The 14062-nt window shown below is 44.0% G+C and overlaps 1 protein-coding gene across 2 annotated transcripts in view; it reads right to left on the bottom strand.

The window, feature by feature from the left end:
- The window catches only part of MCU (mitochondrial calcium uniporter), a 172038-nt gene that overhangs the window by 12831 nt on the left and 145145 nt on the right, over positions 1-14062 (bottom strand). For both annotated transcript variants that reach the window (XM_084753597.1, XM_084753598.1), the window contains 2 exons: positions 7866-8036; positions 6790-6894 (listed from right to left, as the gene is read on the bottom strand). In XM_084753597.1, coding sequence (XP_084609723.1) covers positions 6790-6894; positions 7866-8036 — 276 coding nt within the window. The remainder of the gene's footprint in view (positions 1-6789; positions 6895-7865; positions 8037-14062) is intronic.

A 14062-nucleotide genomic window follows, 5' to 3' on the forward strand; every position in this document is an offset into this window, starting at 1 on the left:
CTATCAAGTCTCATCTGGACAGCCTGCATCCCCTTACTCCGTGTTCCCACGGGGCCTCTCCACTAAGGGACAGTCATCATATTGTGGCCACCACAGTTTTTGTCAGAGGCCTTACACAGGATTAATGAAGTTAACCCCAGGTCAGGAGGCAGAGCAAGTAGCCAGCTGACAGAAATTAAAGAGTAGGAGGGACTTTGAGTTGAACAGTATTTAAGACATGGGGAGAAGAAGGGACTTTTAGCTCATGAGCTTCTTGGCCTTTGGCTTTTTGAGCTTTGAGCTAGCAAGCCTTTGGCCTTTGGTTTTTTGGCCTTTCCCCACTGGCTGTCAGCTGAGCTAGTGAGCCTTCTGGGCCTTTTCCATGAGGAAGCAGGGTGAGCTGAGGAGGAAGGTCAGCTGGGTCCTTTCTCTGCCTCTCTGAGCTAGCAGGTTTTCACTCCAGCATCTGGCTCCTGAGTCTTTATTGGTAAAATTGGGACTTACTTTTCTTTTTAAAACAACAGCTGCTATTGTAGTTTTCTCATTACATAGGCATTAAAAAATGCTTCTAAAGTTTTGTGGGTGTTTTTTAAAACCTTCTTTTAATATCTTTATTTTTTTCTTTCTTCTTTAAAATCTAACTTCTGGTCCACACTCCCTCTGCCACAACAGTTTGACATATTTTCCTTACATGCATTCAACGTTGCATGTAAAATGTGGCGAAAGACCAAAACTCTATGTCATGGTGGTAAACCAGAGAACAAGCAGTGAGTCAGGCGGGACTCACCCATACAGACAACAGCATGGCAGCTGGAGGAGGAGGCGGGACTCACACATACACACACAGCATGGCAGCTGGAGAAGGTGGTGGCTTTCCTTAGGCCCTGGCAGGAAAGGGCCGCAGAGCCTCCTCTTAGCTGAGAATGCAGGTTAGTTAGGCTTTTACGCTTGGCCAATGTGCAGAACTATCGTGTGTTTCTCAGAATGTCTTTCTCTGCATGGCTCCAAGTCAGAGAGGGGGGATCTAGGTGAGATTTTGGAAGGAGGAAGTGAAGTAGATGGCATTGCTGAGGGTGCTGAGGTTAGGGGTGAGGTAGAAGCAGAGATGTCTGTCTGCTTATGCCAGCTGCACCTATGCTCTGCTGCTGTGTCAGGCTAGCTCATCAGTAGCATTTGTTGGTTAACAGCAAACTCAGGCCCAGATGCCTCCTTTTAAAAATGTCCTGTCCAATATGGGAGCCACTAGCCACATGCTTCTGTTTATTTTTAACTAAATATTTATCCTAAACTGACAAGTAAAAAGCATATATATTTGTCATCAATATGTTGTTATTTTGAAATATGTACACACTGTGAAATGGTTAAATATAGATATTTCTTACCTCACATAGTTTTTTAAAAATGAGAATACAAAATCTACTTAGTGCAGTTCAATAATATAATGCATTGTTGTTAGTGACAGTCACCCTACTTGAACTTATTCAACTCTTGTTTTTTTAAAAAAAAATCTAACATTTCTGTAACTTCCCATATATTCAACTTAAGTTAATTGAAAAAATCAGTTCTTCAGTTACAGTCCATTTATTTATAACCACCTATATTTGACAGGGCAGAAATGAAACACTTGCAATATTGCAGAAAGATTCCTCAACTCAACTCAAAGCCATGTCTTAGAGAGTCCTATTTAACAGCACAGAAGGATTTCTCTACCGGGTGGCGCCCTTCAGCACAGCCCTCCATTAAACTCTGGATGTGCTCGGATTTCCAGGCTCTCTCATCACTCATCTCATGGTGCCAAAGCTTCAGAGCTTCTGACTTTTCTCTGATCCTCCAAGCTCCCCTTTCACAGCCCTTCTTCTCCAGCTCTATCTACCATCGTCTTATACGTGTGTATGGGCATATGTGTGTACTCATGCATGTGCATGTGCTAGGCAGGCAGAAGCAGGCAATGGCATACATGTGCGTGCATGTGTGTGTGGAAGCTGGAGGACAGCCCTAGGTGCCACCCTCAGAACATCACTCACTACCTTTGAGACAAGGTCTTTCAATGGCCTGAGCCTACCACTAGGCTAGACTAGGTGACCACCGAGTCCCAGGGATCTGCCTCCCCACTGCTGTGGAGGTGCCACCATAGAAAATTCTCTCTACATGAGTTCAGAGAACTGATTACCATATTTTCTGGAGTATAAGATGAACCCCAACTTTAACTAACTTTAACTTTTCCAGTTAAAATATAGAGTTTGGAATATACCTGCCATACAAGACTACCCCTCTTCCAACACATACCCTGTGCAGCAGACTCGGGCTGCAAACTTTATATGTTAACTGGAAAAGTTAAAGTTGGGGGTTGTCTTAGATACCAGAAAATATGGTAACTATCTCCCCAGCCCTTTCCCATAAATCTTTATTTTATAATATTCTCTGGCTCTGCTTCATTAAGTGAAATGTGACCAATACAAATGATACAATGTATAGTATATATGATATGTTTCTACTGCCTAAAACATGTATACACATTTGCTTGTGTGCCATAAAAGATAGCTGGGGAACAGGGATTGGGTGAATTTTATGTAAGAGTATTTTAGACTTTGGGAGCTAAACCTTATGGATGTGTTATCTATTCTTTTGTTGTTGTTGTTGTTGTTGTTAGTTTTTCGAGACAGGGTTTCTCTGTAAAACAGCTCTGGCTGTCCTGGAACTCCCTCTGTAGTCTAGGCTGGCCTTGAACTCACAGAGATCCACCTGCCTCTGCCTCCCAAGCGCTGGGATTAAAGGCGTGCACCACCACTGCCTGGCGTGTTATCTATTCTAAACAATCATAGCAACAAACTAATAAGCTACCAAGGTGCTTTCTAATAGCAATGAAACAACCCCAGAGAATGGTAAGTTATAGGTCTCAGAGACGTGCCTTCCAGACCTGGCTGAAAGTGATGTTATCTTTTGGATTGTGCAGTAGTAGAGGCTTGGTGGACTCAGAGTTTATGATTTATTAGTCAGGTTGCCTTAACAACAATGATAGGTTTGAAGGTGCTTTCAAGACACAGGTGACAATAACAGCACCAACCCTTGACCCTGAGAAGTCACTCAAGATGAAGTCATAGGAAGATGAAAAAACTGCGGATGGCTTAGCCATAGTCCTTTCGGTCGACTCATGCATGTTTCTCTCTCTCTCTCTCTCTCTCTCTCTCTCTCTCTCTCTCTCACACACACACACACACACACACACACAAAATAACAATAATGTTTCCCAATGTCTCCCTATGCACCACTGGTCCCAGAACAGTAATTAATAGCAGCAGAGAGAGATGCTGACATAATGAGCTATGGAAATTCTTGCTATCCACAAACATAATTTGAGAAGGTCTTGGCTGTCTGGGTCTCTAATGAGGCAGTCACTAAGCCTGGTTAGTCTGCCTTTTCGACCCTGTTCCTCAGGCCATATCATTAAGAAGAAGCAGGCTCTCTAACTTCCTGTGGGTGGCTAAGTGGGGAACTGGCTTTAGGGGTGCCAATCACACTGATTCCAGGGAAAGTCGTATCCTCTTGTGACATGGACACATTCTCTTCCTTCTTCCCAAGAAGAAGAGAGCGGTACTTACTTTTCAGGCTTTTGTGCTCCTTACCACACTCTTGTCTCAGTTTGAGATGGTGAGCAGCCATGGCCGCTAAAAGGATGTGTGAGAGCTGGCAACTAGCCTTCCTGTTATGACACGTCTCCCTGTTCCAACCTGGGATACAGGTCCTCTTGTTTGTCTGGCTTAGGCACAAGGATGTCAACACGTGAGGCCCCACACCACCTACAACCTGCCATTTCTTGTAAACATGGCACGTGGCCGTTAGGACTCCGCATGAATGAGCTCTCTGTCCTCGGACCCTGGTGTGTGTGGAGTCACAGTTTAACAGCATTCAGAGGACTTTTAGTCCTCACAAGCCACACTACGCCACCGCACACAATTCTTTAAAACTATGCGGGAAGCCAGACCTTGCGGTGCACCCCTGTATTCCAAACAGCAGATGGGCAGTACAATTGATAATGTGAGGCCAGCCTGGGCTCCGCAGGGAGACTGACTCAAAAGACAAACACAAATAAAAAATTCTTAAGAATCTTGCTGAGCTTGCCAAATTCCACCCTTTGGGTTACAGTTACCTCCACAGGTGTCAGACTTTTGACCCCCGAAAACTTTACATCCCAATTCACTCCTAGTGAAGCCAGGCGGGTATTGTGCAGTTTTGAGACACAGAAAAAGAAACAAAAATCATCTGCGAATCAAATGTAAGTCCCTCCTATGACCAGTTTCGACTTCAATTTTCCTTACTCTGCTTGAGAGCAGCTTTATTTAGAAAGCAAAAGTGTTTATTTCAGTTCGAAAACCACCGAGAAGTCACTGGATTAGTCATGACACCAAATGAAAACTTGGTTTGTACTGTTGTGTATGGGAATTCCGTATCTTTATGTTCCTGAGTGTTACGCTCTTCATTCATTCGTTCATTCGCTGTTGTTAGGCAAGGGAGTCTGGTCTCTGGACAATCAAGATGCTCCACATTTGAGTTACTTAATTCCTTCCAGACAGACTGATCACGAGTCACAGTGCCTGCCCTCCCAGAGAGCATTTACAGAAGAAAAGAAGAAGCAGAGTTCAGAAGTCACTCCTTTCAGGTTTGTTGGAGCCAGGGAAATAATGCATGTGATCTTTTAGGGTGTCATGGACGAGCCGAAATGATTTGAATGTGAGAAGATGGAGAAGAGGGAGGAGAGGGAAGAAAGGCCCCAAGTCTGAGGTGTGAGGGTGATCAGGTAAAGCTGACGTGGGCTGCTGTGTGTGGGTGCTTAAACTTAGGCTTCCACTCTGAACCTTTTCTATAATAGATGCAATTCTTTTCAAGTTTATTTGTTTATTAAATTTACATGTACGTGGGTGGGTGTTCCACAGAAGCCAGAGGATGTTAGATTCCCTGGAACTGGAGCCATACGACTGTGAGTTATGTGGTGTGGATACAGGAAACTGAACCTGGGTCTTCCAGAAGAGCAGCAACTCACCTGCTCTTAACAACCGAGCCATCTCTTCAGCCTATTAGATCCAGTTCATTCTCATCTATCTATCTATCTATCTATCTATCTATCTATCTATCTTTCTTTCTTTCTTTCTTTTCTTCCTCCCCCCTTCCCTGCAGACAGTGTCTCTCTGTGGCCATGCATGTCCTGGAACTCACTATGCAGACAAGTCTGGCCTTGAACTCAGAAATCTGCCTGCCTCTACCTCCTAAGTGCTGGGTTTAAAGGCTTGTGCTACTGTGTCTGACTTAGATCCAATGTTTTTAAAACAATTTTTTAAAAGATTTATCTATTGTTATGTATCCAGTGCTCTGCCTACATATACACCCGCAGGCCAGAAGAGGGCATCAGATCACATCATAGATGGCTGTGAGCCACCATGTGGTTGCTGAGAATTGAACTCAGGACCTTTGGAAGAACAGTCAGTGCTCTTAACCACCAAGCCATCTCACCAGCCCCTAGATCCAATTCTTAAGAGCAGGATTTAAAAGAGATGTCCTCTGTAGGTCTTCTTATGATGTCCTTTACCCCTCCGGCTCCCTCACTCCTTCCTCCCACTCATCCACAAGATACCCATGGGCAGGGGGCGGGGGGAGGGAGGGGGTCCTCATCTCTGAGGATGTTTACAGTGTGAGAAGGAACTGTGCATTCAGCAGGAACCAAGATTCCCATTTTGAGAGCTGATCTTTTTTTCATGTTAGTGATATCTGGCAGAGATTGCCAACTGCTGTTTCCACTCAGTCATGTGATCAGAGAGATAATCAGTCAACCAGGAGCCTATCATATGCTATATGGGTTGCCAGTATTACTTTGGTATTGTGTTTTTCACATGTGCATCCAATTATGTCTAAAGAATACCCTGCTGTGTGTTGTACATGAGATTATCAGCATTTTGTGATGGAACAGTCTCTTTGTGAGATGATTTTATTCAGACATATTTGATATGTTCTGTATAAGCTTAAGGTAAACTAAACTAAGCCATAAGCTTTGGTAAGCCAGATGTATCAAATATAGTTTGTATTTAGAACACAAGAGGACTTACTAACCCTACAGGAAGCCAAGGAATGTTTGTACAATAACTGACTTTATAATGCTGAACTTAAACCATCAAAGAAGAAACATGACTAATGCCTCATACAGTGTTTAACAGAACAGAGAGAGCTTTTATTTAAGCATGAAAATCCCCTTCATATTGTTTCATATGTAAGAATAACATGCCCCTGACACGACGGACCCTTGGACCTGGAAGCCAATAGAAATCCTTCTTCAAGGAAAACAAAAGGCTGGGGAGTTGGCTCAGGGGTTAAAGATGCCTGCTGCCAAACCCGAGGACCTGACTTCAAGTTGAGGAACTTTCATGGTGAGGGAAAGAACTGATTCCTAAGAGTTGTTCTCCGACTTCCATAAATGTGCTACAGTACACACACACACACACACACACACACACACACACACACACACACACACACTAATAGTAATAATAAACGCTTTTTTTTTTAAAGAGAGAAAAATGTGTCAGGAAAAAGCTTACGGTAAGAACATTTGGGAAGATGGCACAACAGCACACTCCAGGACCAACAAGGAATTCAGGTGCTGACAGCCAGCCAAGCACTCAGGAGCTCTGAGTTGGGACAGTCTCGCTAGAGGCAAAGCAGGAAGTCCTAATGTTGTCTGTTCCTCACAGTTACTCAGGGAAAAACTAAGTTCCTTCCAAAGGCCTTCACACATTTACAAAACCTCACTAAGGCCGTTTTTACCTCTCTTTGGTGGCCGTACGTGGTACGTTAAGTCATTAATGACAAGCTTGAAGTCATCGAGGAGGAGGAGGTCTATTCCTGTAGAGGCAGCAACGCGAACGCCATCTGTGAACATTGCAAATGAAACTTGTCACAGGCCCATAATTACCTAAGAGTGATCAGGAAAACAAAACTACAACACAAACCCCAACTCTCAAATAGGTTTAAAGTGCGTTCACCCCTGCTACGTCTCTGTTAACTTTGCCTCACACCCCAGGCCTATGCTAAACAGATCAGCATGTATAATGCTCTTTGTGTTTTGGCCAACTCTGACGACTTAACAAGCTTTTCCTGCAGCTGTGGCAACAAGTGAAATAACTGCTGGTCCCAGATCTCCAGGGCTTCTGTGGGAAGAGCTGGGTGAGTAACAGACTTGGCGCTTTTGACCAATTGATCGATCGATTGATCGTATGGTACTTGGCAGCCCGGCCACCCATAAGTTGCTAATTAATTCAGTAGGGAGGGATGGGTGGGAGCAAAGGGCACCAAATGGGTCCACCAAGCATATCACCAGCTGAGTTTAGAGTGTTTAAAGCACAAAGCTACTACCGAAAGGACACAAGTCGGCAGGTGTCACGGCTGGTGACCCTAAGTGAAGGATAAATGTGCAGTTACTAAGTCTCTTCCTGTAGGTTTGAAAGATTTTTCTAGGTCAAAGTGAAAACTATTGTTCTGCACTTAAATGAACAGATGTTACATCAAATGAGAATGTTAGTGTCTTATTGTATAGTCTCAAATCCCAGACTCTTATTTTGGTAAACATTTGAGGGCTCCACTCCCGGAAGAACATATTCTGGAGCTATGGTAATAAGAAGCCTCAGTGACACGAAGTGCCTGCTTGTCCTTGGGATGGCATTGGACACGAGCTGCTTTTGAAGGAGACTCCCTGTGGGCCCACATCTGCGGACACTGAACATTGTGCCCCGAGGACCACTGGGACGGAAATAGCTAACAGCACAATATCCTGTGCACTGAGCTGTTTGGGGTGGGGGGCATGAGGAAGTGGAGGTGAGGATTCAAAATGGAGGCGACTTTACCTGGAGAATAGATTGCGACCCTGTCGATTCCCCGGTCCTCCTCTTGCAGTTGTCGTAAAAACACACCAACAGAGTCGGAGATGGGTTTGAGCGTGAACTGGCAGCGCTCACGCCGGGACGGTAGCCTCACAGATATCACGGGTAACCCATTTTGATAAACCACCGTCACATCTGAGCAAAGAGACCCACAAACACATGACAATTAGATTTTGTTGTAAGTAACAGCCACCTCATCATTATTCCTAGCCGTGGTGGGACGACCATTCCTGTGACTGAAAATGCTTTTTAAAGAAGGGTTAAGATGGGGCTGGAGAGATGGCTCAGCGGTTAAGAGCTCTGACTGCTCTTCCAGAGGTCCTGAGTTCAATTCCCAGCAACCACATGGTGGCTCATAACCATCTATAATGTGATCTGATGCCCTCTTCTGGCCTGCAGGTGTACATGCAGGCAGAATACTGTATACACAATAATAAATCTTAAAAAAAAAAAAAGAAGGATTAAGAGTAAGAATTTTTAATGCTATTCTAGGTCATGCGAGATAAAAAGGTCAAGGGATTAGTTTTTCAGACATGGAAAAATGGACAAGGGCTTTTGTGGAATACAACAGAGGGAGTTCTTGATATGGCGGAGTCAAGTCCCAATCCCACCTGGGAAGGTTGTATTAAGTAGCCAAATGTGGAGATGATTGATGCAGCCCATAGGAGGTTGTGTCAATGGTGGGGTCCAAAGTTTTTGAAAGCTCTTCCCAAAGTCTACCAAGAACTGAGGCTCTTCCTCGGGATCACACACTTATGCTTAAGGTATAATATATCTAAAGAGTCAGTTACAGAACACACATGTGCAATGTGATAAAACACAAGCCAGCCCTTTTGGAGTACATGTGAGTATCCCCGTGAGGTCACTCCTGAGACCAGCCAGAAGTGAAAGCTTCAACAGAATTTCATAGCAGAAATGTATGAACTGCAAGCCACCAACTGAGGGACTTTACACACACACACACACACACACACACACACACACACACACACACACACACACACAGAGCATGGACAGCATTCCTTAGTCCCCCTTTCTTCTCTGTTTTCCTTCTTCTCTTTCTCCTTCTTCCTCTTCTTTTTGGCAGTTTTGATACACAGAGCCTTAGTAAAAGGAATCTCAGGAGACCTTTCCTAAGAATAATCTTCAGATATATTTTTTAAAGCAAAGTTTTCAGCCCCAAACCTCACATCAGCAGCTGAGCATTTAAAGATGATACTAGCACCAGGCTTTGGAGTGAAAATGTGGATTGGGTCTTTGCTCAGCATCCTTATATAACTTCTGTGGGCTTGACACTTTTTTCCACATAGAGAGCGGACTTCTAACTCTAAGAGATGTTGTAAGGAAGAAATGGAACACACCACTGACGACACGCAGCACGCTGGCTGATCACTAAGAAATAACTTGAGATCACCTTAAAAAGCCAAAGGCCCCTTCTGTTAGTCTCAGAAGCACCACGCCCCTCAAAACCCAGATTAGGAGAACCAGTCCCAGAGATCCCAAAAGCATCGAACTTCCCAGAGTTGTCACTCATACCCGAGTTCCTTGTCTGTCCCCAGAACAAACCCCCAGCAATTCTTATTTTCAACAGATATTTGATGAGTTCTGACACAGCTCAAGACCAAGAATGCCACTGTCATTCCTTCAGACTCCCTCAGGCCCACCCCTACAAATCCCTACGCACTTTGGGAGTGCTCTTTAGAGCTACTGTATTTGACTCTGTAGTGTATTGCTGAGGTGTAGGACTTGTCACTCTTTGTATGTGGCGTCTTTCCCTTGGCATGGTAAATGGGATGCATGCACGCTGTAGCCGATTGTAGTCTGCTCTGTTGGTTCCCCTCAGTCACAGTCATAGGGGAGGGGAGTAAGGGGAAAATGGGAGGGAGGGAGCAATGGGAGGATACAAGGGATGGGATAACAATTGAGATGTAATATGAATAAATTAATAAAATATATTAAAAAATAAAAATAAAAAATTTTAGGTTAACACGCAAAGTAATAGGTTCATCCTGACATCTTCATCCTGCCAAATACTATTTTCATGCACGGAGCCACTGCAGTTTGTTTTTGCACCTGCTGATAGGAAGTGGGCTATTTTTTATCTTTAGCTAGCATCAATAAAGCTGCTATGATTACTTGTTTAAAAGCCCCCGGAAGGCTCTTGAGGCACAGTCAGTGTCCACCTGTGGCAGGTTCGACCACCTGCAAGTCAGTATTTGGAAAACCTTTGTGCCGGTGCTGAACAAAGCGTACATTATTCTTGGGCTGAAGGGATGGCTCAGGGGTTAAGAGCGCTGGCTGCTCTTCCAAAGGTCCTGAGTTCAATTCCCAGCAACTACATGGTGGCTCACAACTATCTTTAGTGAGATCTGGTGCCTTCTTCTGACGTGCGGGCAGAAACTGCATACATAATCAATCAATCAATCTAAAACCAGCATACATTATTCTCTAAATAATATAGTGGCCATTTACAAAGTGTTCACGCTTCATTCAGTACCCTAGTTCACCATTTTCCCTCTGCCCGAAGAACCCCCTTTAAACATCACTGTTGCACAAACGCACTGGCAATGCCTTCTTTCCATTTTTGTATGTCTGAAAGTCACTGCACCTTGACTTTTGAGAGATATTTTTAGTATGAAAAAGGAAATCTAGTTGACAGATTTTCCCCGCCTCACTTTGTAAGAATCAACTTCACAGTCTTGTCTCACATGAAATACGAATCTGGGCATATTGTATCCATTCCTCTCTGTGTATGATGCACCTGTATTCCTATGTGGATTCTTCACACTTCCTGTTTAGCATGGTTGTCAATGGTTCGATTATGGCGTGCCCGGTGTTGCTCTATGGAAATTGCTGAATGTCTTAGATTTGTGTATTCATAATGTGGTCACCAAACTTGGAGAAAATCTGCCCATTATTTAATTTTTTTTCTGTCTTCCACCCTTCCTCTTGGAAGTCCTAACTGTGCTTGTGTTCAGTCATATGATACCGTCTCAATGCTCGCTGAACCTGTCTTCATATCCTCTGGGTTGCTTTCGCTCTCAGCTTCTGGATCCGTTTAAATGCTATTTACTTCAGTGTCATAGATCTTTTCTTCCACAGCGCCTGTCTTCTTGTTAATTCCTTCTGTATGGTTTTTAAGTTTCAAATATTAAAAAACCCTACAGAAATTCACTTGAATTTTCCTACAGCCCCATTTCTCTTTCCATGTTACACATTTTCCCTTTCTCTCCTGAATGTAAGGATCACAGTTACAATGGCCATTTGAACACCCGGCCACTGACTTCTTGTCTCTGATATCCTGGGTTTGTGTAGGGTGAGCTGGGGCTGGTCCCCTGATGCTCCGCTGTCTAGTTAGCTTTGGCTGCTGGTTATATATTCTCACATTGTATTGCTGTGCACTGTTTCTTGAGTATAGCAATATCACTTATGTAATAATTTGATCCTTCAAGATTTTGAAGAACTCTTTCATTACAGAGGTAGAGAATCCTTTACCGCTAGGTTACTTCCTAGGTGACCTTTCTGGAAATCTCTGCAAGGTGTCTACACGTGTGGGTGATGTTTATTTTGGCTGGAGGAAGAGAAAATGACCCCTGGCCTTATATGGACACTGAGATTCATTCATGTTTACATTTCCTGGGAAAATACTTTCTGAGAAAGTCTTTCTAGCCACTCTTGCGCTCTAGACTTTAGCCGGGCTCACAGGAACCTATGCGGATGTCAGGCTCACTTTCTTCTCAGTCCCCTCCCAGCTGATGAGCCATCCTGATGCCTCCGCTACCCGGTCTGTTCTTCATTTCCGTTAGCGGATCTGGACCTGGCTCTTCATAGCTCCCCCTGAGGATCACTGTCACACAATCCCAGCTACCTAGCAAGGCTTGTTCAGCTGCCCTGGTCTGTTCTTATATTTTATCGAGCATCCCTGGGCCTGGCTGCGTCTCCTCCTTGTGGACTAGTCTAGAGGTTGCCTTCTGCTGGGGAGCTGGGGACGCAACTGCAGCCATTTGTTTCCCTTTAGCTGGGATCACAGGACCGTGCTGCTTGCTGTCCAGATTCCTGAAAATTGTTGTCATAGGGAGGTTGTGTAGGTTTCAGCTGTTTGTGGAGGGGCAGACATTCCTATTAGAGTTAGCACTTTACGGATGCAGATAGACTTGAAACTTGACATAGAAAGTAAAAGAAACTGAGTCACAGGGTAGAGTCTGCTCTCCAAGGAATGGGCCAAACAAACAAACACGGACACCAACAACAGGAGAACATATTTGCAACATCTAAATGTATTTGAAAAGGTTGTCATTTTCCTTTTCAAAAAGAACACAGTATTCAGAGCCTCTGGCATGTAAACAGGGCCGCCTCCCCTATAGACAGCAATGACAGTAAATTATGTGATTAACTTATTCATTTGGCATAGTTATTGCAATTATCTCCTTTCTGTTATGCAAAAGAGCAGCTAAATGCAGATCTTAAAGGAGGCAGAAGGGAATTTAAATAAAAGATAGGATTCTTTGATCATTATACAGTTAAGGCTCGGAACATTTCAGTAAACCGTCAGTTTCATGGATAAGCGCCTCGAGGTTGCTGTCTTTAAAACAACGGAGACAAAGTCAACAGAGAGAACGAAGATCCTTTGCACAGCTTAACTTCTTCCTTTAAGGGCTATGAAGCCTTGAAGACACGAAGGAATAAAATAGGAAACCTTTGAGCAGCTCTGCATGGCATACACAAACCCTCATTATAATACTGCTTTTCAAAGCAATCCCCAGGGCCCCCTCTTTCCCACACACTGGATTGTAATGTAAATGTTAGATTTCTTGGTTAGCAACCTAAAGAAAGGCAATTATCAAAGTTTGCCAAGTTTAACAATAGGTCAAGGAAAGGCTGGTTAAAGAGAACCGTCACAATGGGCGTTTACAAGGAGGGCCAGAGCACCCGCGACTCTCCAGAGATAGCCCTTTAAATATAAGCTCAGCGAGGGGCCATTTGCTTTGACTTCCATATTAATAAGATAAGAATCAATAAGCATGGTCACCAAAGGTGTCACTTCAAAGAGACTTAGGAGCCACAGGGCTGCCACCATAAACATGTAGAGTCAGTCAGAATGTTGACAAGAGCTTTAAGCACGAAGCAGAACATATGGATTATGTAGGAGATGAAGGTGCCGGAGCCCCAGATATGGAGACTGGGGGTAGATCGGAATAAAGCAAGAGCTGCGGATTCATGTGGGGTGGGGTGGGGTGGGGGAGGAAGAAGGAAGGCCAGTGGTGAATGTTATTATTTGGTCAAATGTTTTAAGGCCTAAGTGCTTGTAAAACAACCCCTTTCATTCTCCCTCACGCCCCACAAGCTGAGGGAGGGGGTGGTACCTAATCCCAGAACTCAAGAGAATCAGTTCACAGTTAGCAAGGACCAGGTCAGGATTGGGTATAGGAGATCTTGACCGGAAAACCAACCAACCAATCAGTCACCCACCACTGACAAATTGATGCAGTCTTACACGCTTTGGTTATTGTTCAAAAGAACGGGTTGGATCTTCTCTACAAACCAAACGCAGGACCCTGCGTGTTGAGGGCTCGCTGTGGAAGGGAGCAGTAGACAAAGCCGTGCCTGTAGGGTGGGATTTACAAAGTTCCCCAGAGCTGAACTTTGTGACACAGATGATTTCTGTCACGTATGGTCTCTTCACACATTGCCCACTTTTGGTAGCACCACTCACCACAAAGGTGAGACACAGTGACATGGTTTGACTATCAGGAGGCCAGAGAATCATGCATTCTTCTTCAAGAAACTTTTTCTTTTACAGCTATGAAAATTAAAGTCTAACAAGATCAGATCACATTCAAGTGTCACAGTTGGTCAAACGTAAGAGGTTCTCATTGCCTGACTAATTCTTCTGAGTGCTAGGACTACAGACATGGACCACATGTCTGGCTCAGCAGTCATTTCTCTTAGATCACATATGATGTTTGGGATGCTAAAACTAATGGCTTGCCTGTTTTTATCAATATTCAATGATGTAATTACTTCATTTGGTTAAAAAACATTTTTCTTTTAGTTTCACTGGCACTGTTTCCCTGGCTTTTCTATCTCATTTCTTTTTTCCTCTTCCTCTTCCTCCTCTTTTTTTGAGACAAGGTCTTGCTACACAGCCATGGTTGCCCTGG

The sequence above is a fragment of the Acomys minous genome (assembly GCF_964271855.1).
Source record: "Acomys minous genome assembly, chromosome: 13".
In the NCBI taxonomy this organism is placed as follows: domain Eukaryota; kingdom Metazoa; phylum Chordata; class Mammalia; order Rodentia; family Muridae; genus Acomys; species Acomys minous.